The sequence below is a fragment of the Ips typographus genome, linkage group LG5 (assembly GCF_016097725.1).
Source record: "Ips typographus isolate SLU linkage group LG5, UJ_Ityp_2.0, whole genome shotgun sequence".
NCBI lineage: Eukaryota > Metazoa > Arthropoda > Insecta > Coleoptera > Curculionidae > Ips > Ips typographus.
The window spans coordinates 1,778,975-1,792,774 of NC_138426.1; the positions used below are offsets into that span (position 1 = coordinate 1,778,975).

At 36.5% G+C, this 13,800-nt stretch overlaps 2 protein-coding genes and 1 long non-coding RNA gene across 3 annotated transcripts in view; 2 read left to right on the forward strand and 1 right to left on the reverse strand.

The window, feature by feature from the left end:
* The first annotated feature begins 351 nt into the window (after window positions 1-351).
* On the forward strand, window positions 352-2,197 carry LOC145729075 (lysosomal dipeptide transporter MFSD1-like). Its single transcript, XM_081979687.1, has one exon. The coding sequence runs from the start codon at window positions 483-485 to the stop codon at window positions 1,944-1,946; it is 1,464 nt and encodes a 487-aa protein (XP_081835813.1). The 5' UTR covers window positions 352-482; the 3' UTR covers window positions 1,947-2,197.
* A 6,716-nt stretch (window positions 2,198-8,913) lies between these two features.
* Window positions 8,914-13,800, reverse strand: part of pug (pug C-1-tetrahydrofolate synthase, cytoplasmic) — a 45,417-nt gene continuing 40,530 nt past the window's right edge. The window contains exons 13-15 of the mRNA XM_081980751.1: window positions 9,460-9,745; window positions 9,207-9,359; window positions 8,914-9,146 (exon numbers count right to left, since the gene is read on the reverse strand). Of these exons, the coding sequence (XP_081836877.1) occupies window positions 9,057-9,146; window positions 9,207-9,359; window positions 9,460-9,745 (529 nt within the window). The 3' untranslated portion in view covers window positions 8,914-9,056. The remainder of the gene's footprint in view (window positions 9,147-9,206; window positions 9,360-9,459; window positions 9,746-13,800) is intronic.
* LOC145729829 (uncharacterized) lies at window positions 9,743-10,658 on the forward strand. Its single transcript, XR_014178469.1, has 3 exons — window positions 9,743-10,167; window positions 10,221-10,464; window positions 10,522-10,658. It is a non-coding gene; the product is annotated as an uncharacterized LOC145729829 (long non-coding RNA).

Here is a 13,800-nt window from a genome sequence, read left to right on the forward strand (position 1 = left end):
AAAGAATCATATCCAAACAACAGAACAACCTTATCCCAACCTTTTAATTAAAATTTAAAATTTAAATAAAAATATTACACATTTTTTTATGTATAATACATGATTTTATACGTGTAATGTATTATATTATTTTATTCATACATTTACCCATCCCTGTGTTTGAGTTACAAATTTCAACAGCAACCCTTCTTCAAATCGGTGTTTTTGAAAGCTCCTATAAAGAAAGTCCACTGTCAAGTTTAACCGAACACTGTGTCACGTGACTGTGAACCAACCAACTGTACATCTATCACGTGACCACACGACCACATTCTGACATTAGACAAAGACTTTTTTCGGGGGCATGTCACAGCACGTGGGTCCAAAGTTTTTTGTTTTGACTTTGCCAGTACATTTCAAAACATTTCTTTGTTATGAAAGATTTTGATTGGAACAGTTTAAGTTTTTCTTTGGTTTAAACAACTAACATTAATGCTGGAAGAATGGAGTCTGAACGTGAACCCAATAATCTTATAATGAACATCAGAGATGATGAGACTTGTTGTGATAAGGTTTATTTAACCTGTTGCCATCCTAGTGGAACAGCCCATAGATTCCTGGCCTTGATATTTATGTGCTTCCTTGGTTTTGGTGCCTACTTTTGCTACGACAATCCCAGTGCCTTGCAGGACCATTTCAAACATGACCTGAACCTTACAGAAACCCAGTTTACTGCTCTTTATTCAGTGTACTCATGGCCAAATGTAGTGATGTGTTTTCTTGGTGGTTTTCTAATAGACCGTATATTCGGAATTAGAAGTGGTTCCAGTATATTTATGGCACTGACCCTGATCGGACAACTGATCTTTACTTTTGCCGTGTACATCAACCAGTACTGGATGATGATTGTTGGGAGGTTCATATTTGGAGTTGGATCGGAATCGTTGGCGGTAGCCCAGAATAACTATGCAGTGCTTTGGTTTAAAGGTAAAGAACTCAACATGGTGTTTGGACTTCAAATGAGTTTTGCCAGGATGGGCAGTACAGTGAACTTTTGGATTATGGAGCCGATTTATCAATGGATTTCCCATACTTCGGAAGGGACCAGTATTTTAGGGATTTCCTTGTTTATTGCCACTGGAACTTGTCTTTTTTCTATGGTGTGTTCCTTGTTGCTTGGTTTTATGGATAAAAGAGCTGAAAGGATAACAGGAAGAGGTGAAACACAAAATACAGAAATAGTGAAAATCACTGATGTGGTCACCTTTAAACCGAGCTTTTGGTTGGTGTCCTGCATCTGTGTAACATATTACAATGCTATTTTTCCATTTATTAGCATTGCCCAAGGGTTTTTTACCTACAAATTTGACATGGACGGGCAGGATGCTGATCACATAAGCAGTTTAATATATTTAATCTCAGGGATTGCATCACCAATAACTGGTTTAATAATTGATAAAGTTGGACTGAATATATTGTGGATATTAATTTCAGTAATATTCACAATTATTGCACATTTACTGCTGGGTTTCACAGTTGTAAACCCTTATACTGGAGTGGTAATGCTAGGACTAGCCTACTCAGTCCTTGCAAGTGGACTCTGGCCTCTGGTAGCCCTAATAATCCCCGAATACCAGTTAGGAACCGCTTACGGAGTGTGCCAAGCTATACAGAACTTAGGTTTGGCAGTGGTGGCAATAATTACTGGATGGATTGTGGACAATTACGGTTATCAAGTTTTAAGTGAATTTTTTATGGCCAACCTGTTTTTGGCCTTTATATTTAGTGCTGCCTTGCTGCTTCTCGATCAGCACAATCAAGGAATGTTAAATTTGACTCCTCAACAAAGAAAAAGACATCTAGAATTGGTGCTGACTAGGACTCTAGAAAGGCAAAACCTTGTGAATGCAGAAGTTGATCCTATGTTAACTAATCCAGTGACTGTGGATGGTAATAATGAGAATTAACGTACACATTTCCTGAATAAGTAGCCAATTTTAGTTAGAACATTCTCAAAAATGTGATATTGACTTATTATTAAGAAGCTTGTAAGTTATTTGACAATATAATACTTTTTAACTAATACATAACTTAGTATTATCATACATTTAGTTCTATATTAGGAAATAATTATAAGTTACATAAGATAATATTATTAGTCAGCTGTGTTCATTATATCTATGACTAAAGAGAAAAAACATAATATTTTTATAACTGATTAAGTTTGTTTTTTGCCTATACTCTGAAAACTGATTTCCAAGAAGTAAATAGTAATATAATAAGATCAAAATGGTTTCAATTTTTTTTTTTACTTTAATAATGGAGGAGCATATTTAATACTCCTTAAAGTGGTTAGAGTGGTTTCCCCGACAGGGTTGCATACTGTCGCCGCTTCTGTTCAATCGTTATCCAGACAGCGTTTTCAAGGAGGCTCTAAAAAACACAAATCGAGACATCAGAGTTAACGTTGAAATCATCAGTAATATCCGCTATGCTGATGACACCGTCTTGTTATCGGACAGTATAGAGAGGCTACAAGAGTTGTTAGACAGGGTCAACCAAACTAGTGAGACGTACGGGCTGAACTTGAATGTCAATAAGACCAAATATATGGTGATTAGTAAAAATCCAGTCCAACCAGGTAGCGTGTATATAAACAATAAGCCAGTTGAGAGGAAGGCAAAGTTTACTTATCTGGGCTGCACGTTGAACGAGGACCGGGATCACTCACAGAAGATAAAACATGGAATTGAAATAGCGAAAAGTAAGTTTATGCAGATGAGACCGCTTCTGTCCGGTCGAGATCTGAATCTGGCTCTAAAGAAGAGAATAGTCATGTGTTATATACACTCCGTCTCCGTCGTCGAAAGACGATTATATACATGGAAATCGCCAGCTGATAAAGACAACAACATTAGAAGGAATCAGATAGACTATGTTTTGATAAAGAAGAGATATCAGAATACCATTAAATCGGCTAAAACCTACCCGGGTACGGACATCGGGTCAGACCACAATCCAGTGATAGTTAAAATGGAAATCCGCCTCAAGAAACAAGCAGCCATAGATAACAAAAAGCAGCTCCCAGTTTCACATCTGAAAAACCCAATGGTAAAACAACAACTTACAGAAAAAATAAATGAAGAACTAAGCAAAATTGACTTAACCCCGAGCTCCGACGTAAACGTAAAATGGGAAACTCTTAAAAATACAATTATGACCCCAACAACAGACCTATTAGCAACAATCAAGGTTACAAACAAGAAAAAATCATGGATGACTGATGACATTACAGTTAATGGAAATCAGAAGGTCGTACAAGAATAGAGACGATAGCGCATATAAGACCATACAGAAAGAAATTAGAAAGAAAATACGACACGCCAAAGAAAAATGGTACGAAAGAAAATGCGTAGAAATAGAAGAACTCCAAGCAATACATGATGACTTCAATCTCCATAAAAAGATTAAAGAACTAGCGGGCATCAAAAGAGCAAACAAAAGCAGTATTCTACTAGACAAAAACGGTAAGATAATTCCAGACACCAAAGGAAAACTAGAAAGATGGAAAGAATACATCGAAGAATTGTTTGAAGACGAGAGACAACAGGAAACAACAGATGGAGACACAGATAAGGAACAGGGCCCAAATATAACAAAAGAAGAAGTTATATATGCAGTTAGAACAACAAAAAACAATAAAGCTCCAGGACCTGATGAAACACCAACAGAAATTATCAAATTAATTGCAGAAGACCCAATTGGAGTACTGGTAGATCTGTACAACACTGTATATAACACCGGAATCATCCCTGGAGAATGGCTCAAATCAACATTTATTACACTGCCAAAAAAATTGAACGCTAAGGAATGCAAGGATCACCGGACGATCAGCCTAATGAGCCATACCCTTAAGATATTCCTTAAAATTATACATCGAAGAATTTTTAGAAGGATTGAACAAGATCTTAGCGAAACACAATTTGGTTTCAGAAACGCAATGGGTACTAGAGAGGCGTTGTTTGCTTTTAATGTGTTGTCTCAAAGACTCATGGACGTCAATCAACCAACATATGTAGCCTTCCTCGATTATAACAAAGCTTTCGACAAAGTCCGCCATAATCACCTCATAAAACTCATGAGAGATAAAAACATTGACAGGAATGATATCAGGATAATAACATATCTTTATTTTAACCAGACTGCCAAAGTTTCGGTGCAAAATGAACTTTCAGAAGAGATAAAAATAAAACGTGGAGTAAGACAAGGATGCGTGCTCTCACCATTACTCTTCAATCTGTATTCAGAAGACATAGTACAAGAAGCACTGGAAAATCAAAAAACAACGGGAGTGAAAGTTAATGGGAAGGTTATAAACAACATCAGATACGCGGATGACAGTACTAATAGCAGAAACCCTGGAAGAACTGCAAAGGCTGATAGATCTAGTAGTACAAATCAGCGAAGAAAGGGGGCTCACACTTAACACCAAAAAGACTAAATTCATGACAATCACAAAACACCAGCAACAGCGAGAAACATTATGGATCAAAGGGGAGCCAGTGGAGAAAGTCCGCAAATACGAGTACTTGGGAACGATTGTAAATGACAATAATGATTATTCACAGGAAATAAGATCAAGAATGGGAAAGGCTAGAACAGTGTTTAATAAAATGAGGAATGCATTAACCAGAACAGATCTTAGTCTACATCTTAAAATCAGAATGCTTAAATGCTACATATTTCCAGTACTATTATATGGAATGGAAGCCTGGACGCTTAAGAAGTGCGACACTGACCGGCTGGAAGCGTTCGAGATGTGGGCATATCGAAGAATCCTCAGAATAAGCTGGGTGAGCAGAACAACGAACAAGGAGGTGTTGAGAAGAATGGGAAAGGAGAAGGAAATAATCAACACAATCAAAATCAGAAAATTGCAATATCTGGGCCACGTGATGAGAGGGGAGAGGTACACACTGTTGCAAACTATTATACAAGGAAAAATACAGGGTAAAAGAAGTATAGGAAGAAGACGCATCTCCTGGTTGAACAACCTAAGGCAGTGGTACAACAGTAGCTCTGTTGATTTGTTCAGATCCGCAGCTTCAAGGATAAAAATCGCCATGATGATAGCCAACCTTCTTAAAGGAGACGGCACGTAAAGAAGAAGATATACACTCCACTCTTCTGTACGGTTTGGAGGCTTGGACGCTATGGAAAAAAAGCTGCAAGCTTTTGAAATGCGGATTTTCAGAAGAATTCTTAGAATCTCTTGGATAGAAAGAATTACAAACGAAGAAGTACCCAGAAGAATGGGATGTGAGCCTGAAATCATGCTTACTGTGAAGGGTAGAAAATTAGAGTATTTTGGCCATATCATGAGAAATAACAAATACAGGATTCTCCAAAACATAATCCATAATCCAAGCAAAATTGATGGCCGACGTGGGCCTGGAAGAAGAAGAATTTCATGGCTGGCTAACCTGCGAAAATGGTTTGGAGCAACATCTACTGAACTGTTCCGATGCGCAGCCAATACGATTCGCATAGCTAACGTCCGTAATCGGATAGAGCAATAGAAGTAGATACATTGGTTTGTAAAAGTACAATTTTGATTATGTAGAGTTTTGTAAAACTTTCAATATTTCAAATCATTATAATCTTATTGAATTTTGTTGCTTTGCGAATGCAAAAATGAATATAGAACTCCCAAAAATATATAGTTCACTCATATTTTGGTTATTGTTGAGTTTTGAAAAAATACTCCTTAATTTGTACCAAAGAATGAATAAAAAATAAAAATAATATGCAATGTAATATGCTAGAAAATTTACAAAAATACCTAATATTTACTTATAAATGTAAACAATTTAAAAACCTTTAATACTCATTTGCTTATTTTTCCCAGGAGCTGGTAAAATTATTGTATCCTGAGTCACTGTAAATGATAATACTTTATCAGCCAGAGAATTATTATCCTTATTTGTGTGTTTACATTTCAAATTTAATAATTCCACATTTTGTTATCATACAGATTGCTGGGTAGTTTACCAGATTTTTTTAAATAATAAAATAGATATTGTGTGTATATGTGCTGTGGGGGAGAAGCATGGAAAAATCAGTTTTCTTTTACTTTACTAGTCAATTTTAAATGAAAATTTGTAGCAAGGAGCAACTATTTTAGCCCATACTACGTAACAAAATTTGGGTTATTTGGTGATTTTGGTGGGGTTGCCTAACCCATAACCTACTGAAATTATAGTCCATTTTGGGCCAATTTTTACCCATTGTAAGTGATGGGTTTTTTCCAGATTTTTTTTTAAGATAAGTTAATAATTTAATTTTTTGACCGGGCCTGGACAAAAGTGCGGAAAATTCAGCCAAAAACATGCACATACGGTTTATTTCTATTTGTACTATAACAAATTGCGATGTTGCGAATTTTGTAGGAGTAACTTTACTGAATAAAACCTCTAGTAAACATAAAATCTACAAGTAAATTGTAAATGTTTGATTCAAGTCAAAAAATGGACTATTGGACTGTAAATGTATGTAATATTATTATAGTGGTTCTGTGGGGCAATTTTTTTATTTTTTATTTCTTATTTCTCTTTTGGTATGATGTAAATTATACAGGGTGATTCCAAAGTTGCGGGCTTTCACCTGCGAATAGAGCTTCAAAAAAAAGTTTTTTTTTTTGTTTGACGTTTTTCCGAATTATGAACAGTAACGAAGATACAGGGTGCCAAAGTTTTTGGTTTTTTAATTTTGGCCAAATAACCAGTTGAATCTTGATTTTTGCAACTTTTGAGCATGATTTGACAGTTTTGACGTTAGTGACAGTTGTCACGTGATTGTAGAACACTATTTAGCTAGACGCTCACGTGACAATTGTCAAAATAACTGTCATAAATCTCAAAAACACGTTTTATATCAAATACTACAAGAAAACGTTTCTAAACCGTGATTTTTGCAGCTTTAGAGCACGGTTTGACAGTTTTGACGTTAGTGACAGTTGTCACGTGATTGTATAACACTATTTAGTTAGACGGTCATGTGACAATTGGCAAAATAACTGTCATAAAACTCAGAAACCCGTTTTATATTAAATACTGGAAGGAAACGTTTCTAAATCCTGATTTTTGCAACTTTATAGCATGGTTTGACGTTAGTGACAGTTGTCACGTGATTGTAGAACACTATTTAGCTAGACGCTCACGTGACAATTGTCAAAATAACTGTCATAAATCTCAAAAACACGTTTTATATCAAATACTACAAGAAAACGTTTCTAAACCGTGATTTTTGCAACTTTAGAGCACGGTTTGACAGTTTTGACGTTAGTGACAGTTGTCACGTGATTGTATAACACTATTTACTTAGACGGTCATGTGACAATTGGCAAAATAACTGTCATAAAACTCAGAAACCCGTTTTATATTAAATACTGGAAGGAAACGTTTCTAAATCCTGATAACTGTCATAAATCTCAAAAACACGTTTTATATCAAATACTACAAGAAAACGTTTCTAAACCGTGATTTTTGCAACTTTAGAGCACGGTTTGACAGTTTTGACGTTAGTGACAGTTGTCACGTGATTGTATAACACTATTTAGTTAGACGGTCATGTGACAATTGGCAAAATAACTGTCATAAAACTCAGAAACCCGTTTTATATCAAATACTGGAAGGAAACGTTTCTAAATCCTGATTTTTGCAACTTTAGAGCATGGTTTGACGTTAGTGACAGTTGTCACGTGATTGTAGAACACTATTTAGCTAGACGCTCACGTGACAATTGTCAAAATAACTGTCATAAATCTCAAAAACACGTTTTATATCAAATACTACAAGAAAACGTTTCTAAACCGTGATTTTTGCAACTTTAGAGCACGGTTTGACAGTTTTGACGTTAGTGACAGTTGTCACGTGATTGTATAACACTATTTAGCTTAGACGGTCATGTGACAATTGGCAAAATAACTGTCATAAAACTCAGAAACCCGTTTTATATCAAATACTGGAAGGAAACGTTTCTAAATCCTGATTTTTGCAACTTTATAGCATGGTTTGACGTTAGTGACAGTTGTCACGTGATTGTAGAACACTATTTAGCTAGACGCTCACGTGACAATTGTCAAAATAACTGTCATAAATCTCAAAAACACGTTTTATATCAAATACTACAAGAAAACGTTTCTAAACCGTGATTTTTGCAACTTTAGAGCACGGTTTGACAGTTTTGACGTTACTGACAGTTGTCACGTGATTGTATAACACTATTTAGTTAGACGGTCATGTGACAATTGGCAAAATAACTGTCATAAAACTCAGAAACCCGTTTTATATCAAATACTGGAAGGAAACGTTTCTAAATCCTGATTTTTGCAACTTTATAGCATGGTTTGACGTTAGTGACAGTTGTCACGTGATTGTAGAACACTACTTAGCCAGACTGCTCACCTGACAATTGTCAAAATAACTGTCATAATTCTCAGAAACACGTTTTATATCAAATACTGTAAGAAAACGTTTTTAAATCCTGATTTTTGCAACTTTAGAGCATGGTTTGACAGTTTTGACGTTAGTGACAGTTGTCACGTGATTGTAGAACACTATTTAGCTAGACGGTCACGTGAAAATAGACAATATCGAATTTGATTACAACAAAAATTTAACAATCGGTAAAAATCGTAAAAGTCTAGGTTTTTAGCTAAATTTTTGATACTAAATAAGATTTTTTAAAACGTCGTATATTTTCGGAGATCCCCGCCAGTAATCGGAAATTTTCAAATAAAACGGCATATTATTGGACTCTAAATTGCGAAACTTTGTCCTTATTTAACCGACCCCGTATCTCTTACCGTTGCTGAGGTCCTAATAATTATGGCTCGAATTTGAAACACCCTGTAAATGCAGTGAGAAATAAGTATGAAAACTCAATACGCTTCGTCTTTATTTAATATAAAACCTTCTTATAACTAATTAAATTTGAATTACATAACATAAAGCTTTATGCAATTTTTAGCTCGTAAACTGTTGTGATGTACAGGGTGTGTATGAATCTTGCAGCACTTAAAATAGTCCTTCAATTTCACCAGTTTCAATATTAAGATCAATGTCGTATATAGCCGGTCTGGTAGGTAGACCCGGTATTTTGTTAATCTGTAAATAAGAATCAGTTTTTACACTGTGAGTTAAATTATATGGTATTTGTCATCATACTTCTCCAGTGGAAGGAATAATAAATCCCGCACCAATAGCCGCGGCCACATCTTTGACGTCCAATTTAAAACCAGTAGGAGCTCCTTTAATAGCAGGATTTCCGGTTAACGAGAGCTGAGTTTTGGCCATGCAAATTGGTAACTGACCAAAACCCTAAAATTGTAAAATAACTTCTAAAACTGTTCAAGACAAATGACCTGAAGTCCCGACGATCGAACAACAATGTGCTTTAGGTTGAACTATATTTTCTCACCTGTTCCTCGTATTGGCGTAACTTTTGCTCGGCCAAATCCGTGTATTCTACATGTCCTGCACCATACATTTCTTTGGCAATCGTCTCAATTTTCGTCTTGAGAGGTAAATTTAGGTCGTAAAGGTATTTGAAATCGGACGGTTGTTCGGTCGCTGCCACGACTGCTTCTGCTAATTGTTCAGCTCCTTGACCGCCCCAAGCCCAATGTTTCGTCAAGACGACATCGAACGCTCCAGCTTTTTTCAGTTCGGTAATTAACAGTTGTATCTCAGCTTCTGTATCGTTCCTGTCATTGAATTGGATCGTATTAAAAACTTGTTTTACTGCGATGATAACTTTAGTCAAAGTTGTAGAATAATAAGAAAAACAGTTCAATTTGACTAATGCCCGTATTTATAAACGAATCTCAATCTCATACTCAAGTACAACTTCGCGAAGTACGTCTCGAGTCTTGAGTACGACACAAGTTTTATAAACAAAACTTCGGTAATTCTCGGCAAAGCATAACCAAAGATAGTTTTGCTAGTAATTTTTAATTTTTTAACTTCATTTTCTAGTAACTTTTGTGTTACCTTCATTGCCAATGTCAAAAATGTTTGGCAATTTACCTGGAACGCGGAAGTTGTTGTTTGAGCGTTGATTGTAAGTTATTTGAATTTGGTTTGGTTTGGTGGTTTTCTTTTTAAAATATTAATTATTTTCCTTGAGGTATGTATTCAACAATAATTGTATACATATCTTTACCATCTATATGCCTATAGGATCATAAAGATATTTTTTGCTGGCTAAAATAACAGCCTATACCCAAAAAGAGAAGCTTTTGTTGGCTAATTTAGTAGACAAACACAAATTAGTGGAGGACAAACGAACGACGCAGCAACTGTACAAAAAAAAACAAGCAGAATGGACAGAAATTGCTACAGAGTATAATTCCCAAGGATCTATAATAACTGTGCCCAGGAATGCTGTCCAACTTAAGAAACTGTGGAATAATTTAAAACAGAAGTAAGATGATCAATAGAAATGTTTATGTGGGTTGCTCTATATAATTTTATATCGTAGAAAAAGAAGACAAAACACAGAACAAACATTTCACCGACTAGCAACTGGAGGAGGCCCACCTTTGTAACATATTTTCATCATTGATGTATTCCAAAAATTCATCTGTATCCTCTATATCAGCATGTGCCATACTGCAATTATTAATTATATTGAAGATCTATGGTTTATACTTTACTTAACAATTTGTGGCAACTATACTTGGTTGACGAAATAAACCACAAACTTTTTGATTTTTTTATTGTGTTTTGATTTCAGTTTTTAAACCCTCTACTTTCAATTTTAGACAGTTTTATTTTGATTTTGAAACGTCAAAAATGAAACCAAGCAATGCTCAAGTCACGTCAATACCTAACTTGAGCAAGTATCGATGTAAGCACGACAGAAGTACGCCTTAGAGGTTAAGTTAGGTTTATAAAACAAAAAACTGTACTTGAGTACGACTCAAGTCTGAGAACGAGCGAAGCATTGTTTATAAGTACGGCCATAAGTCTCTGGCAATTGTGACCGCGTTTACTTGGTTCTAAGTGAGCGTAAACCTAGTCCGCTGGGTGCAGCAAGTCATTTTAAACATTTTTGGACTATTGACAAATTTCCGTAACTCTAACCGTTTCCGAGATATTAGAGTTTTTAAAATCTTTTTATGGAAAATCATTAAAATTTTGTATCTCCGTTATTTTTGGGGTTTGAGGGGCTGTAAAAAGCTCAAAATGTTCGTTTTTGAACTGCTCTTTCTCGTGCCTATCGCAACATGGTTGAACATATACAGAGTGTCCGAAAAAACCGCAACACAGCAAAGTTTTCAAATAACATTACCATTATAGTTGGATTTTTACCTTTTGAGAATGACGTCATTTTTTTACATATTTGTTTATCGCATATCAAACATGAAATAAAGAATTTTAGCAAAAAAGGCACGTTGTTAATTTTGTCGTCCTGTCAAATTAAAAACGTTGACATTTACTGTCACTTTGATTTAAACGAATATGAAAGGTATAAAAATGCTGCGCTACAATGAGAAGGCCCAAATGCTAATTCTAAATGTGCTGCTTTTTTCCATAGGTTATATCCCGAGACGTTCAAGTTTTATCGGGTAAACTGTGCATAGGTGATTTTTTGCAAAATTTTGCTTGGAAAATGATTGGGACTAAATAATTCGACGATAAAATCCTGAGACCGCAGGTCGAAGGATTTTTTCCAAAAATTATTTAGTCGAAACCATTTGCCTAAAAGAAAAATTTTGCAAAAAACCTACCAATGCACATTTTACGTGATAAAACGTGAACGCCGAGGGGTATATGTCAAGATTATTTCCTGAAAATTCACATTTTAGTTTATTAACAAGAAAACACCTTAGTTAGAACACAAATACTAAACTAAACGTGATGAAATTAATGATAATATTGAACTCACCCCAGCAGACGACAGATTTTCGTTCACCCTTGTATATTTTTGTTTACATTTCAGATTGACAATCAGACGTCATAATATTTTAATTTATGTAATTTTTTAATGGAAACTACGTTATAGTGATTTATTAATTGTTAATATTGAAGAAAATAGCTTAAATTTTATGTGTCTAAATCCCGTTTCGTTTAATATCAAATGTTCTTCAAAAAAACGTATTCGAAAAAGGTAGGAGGTGTTTATTCAGTGTAAAATTTTAGCAACTAGGGATTTATTCAGTATATAACGCCTCTCATTGGTCGAACTAGAAAGGTTCATTGAATTTTATTGGCTGCTAGTACAATGAGGGAAATAATCGAGTACTACTACACTTGATCATCAGGCATTTCCGAAAGCACTCATTTTTCAAAGCATTTGTAGGTTAAAATTTGTGATCTAATTCCAGACATGCGTGTTTTTTCACCTGCTTGACGTCATTCTCAAAGGGTACAATTTTGACTATACCTTGGGCAGCTTTCTGTGCCTCAATCATTTTTTCTCGGTCCTGTAAGCGCGCACGAGCTTGCTGACGTACTGAAATTTTTTAAACTGTCAAATTGTGCCGGATTTGATGGGATTTCTATGAGGGTTGTTTCTGCGCTGCCTGACAATGTTTTATCTGTTCTCGCCGATGCAATCAGCGTATCCTTTTCTAAGGCAGTTTTCCCATTAAGAGGACTCACGTTATTCCTCTTTACAAGTCCGGTGACCGTTCCTGCCCGGCTAACTATCGACCGACTGCCTCCGGCACGGTCTAAGGTGCTGGAGAAGCTGGTCCAGAGGCGGATGATGTCGTTTCTGGAGCGTGATGCTATTTTTTCTTTTGTTCAGGATCTGTATGGTCGCATGAACTCCGGGGATATTTCGGCCGCGGTATTTTGCGACTTGTCGAAGGCGTTTCACTGCGTAGACCAGCAGATCTTGCTTTGGAAGCTTGAAGCTTATGGCTTCTGAGCCGCTTCTTTGTTGTAGTTTCGCTCTTTCTTGTCCGGCCGGAGCCAGGAGGTCTTTATCGGGGGCCATGGTTCTGGAGAGTTAATGTTAACTTCGGGTGTCCCTCAGGGCTCTGTTCTTGGACCTTTGCTGTTCTTGATATACATCAATGATATTGTTTCGCTCCCTATTAACGGACAATTCACTGTTTTCGCTGATGACGCTACCATTCTTTGGAGCGACAAGAGCGCCGATTCATTGACTGCCACTATTGATGGGGACCTCTCCATAATCAAACATTGATGCAATTCCAACTTACTGTCATACATTTTGGATGCTCATTGCAGGAGATTTTTGTTGAGGGTGCGCCCCTGGAATGAACAAGTTTCTTGGTCTTATTATTGACGACTCGCTTCGATTCGCTGAGCATGTGGACGGTCTGTGCTCTAGACTGGCGTCGGGTTGCCATGCATTGAGGGTAATCTCTGGCAATCTGGATTACCATGTAGCTAGGAGTGCATACTATGCACTGATTGACGGCCATCTCCGCTACGACATAGCTTTCTGGGGAGTTTGTTCTCGAAGCCGCTTCAATTCTGTGTTTCTCCTGCAGAAGCGAGCATTGAGGTGCTTGTGTCGTGTTTGATACAGGGCCTCATGTAGACCCCTCTTCATTGAACATGGTACCCTCACCTTGTGCTGCATTTTCATCTTAGAAACGATTTGTCTTATCCGTGGCAAGTTTGGGGGTCAGTTGTCCGAGGGCTCCGGCTCATTGACTCGCAGTAGATTCGTTTTGAGGCTTCCCATTCCTCACACGGAGAAGATTAAGCCGTCGCTTATTTACGGTGGCAAGAGGCTTTTCAATAACCTTCCTCTCCACGTGAGAGGCCAGCCATCTGC

Excerpts from the sequence above, each read along its gene's own strand:
- LOC145729075 (XM_081979687.1), top strand. The coding sequence starts at position 483 with ATGGAGTCTGAACGTGAACCCAATAATCTTATAATGAACATCAGAGAT.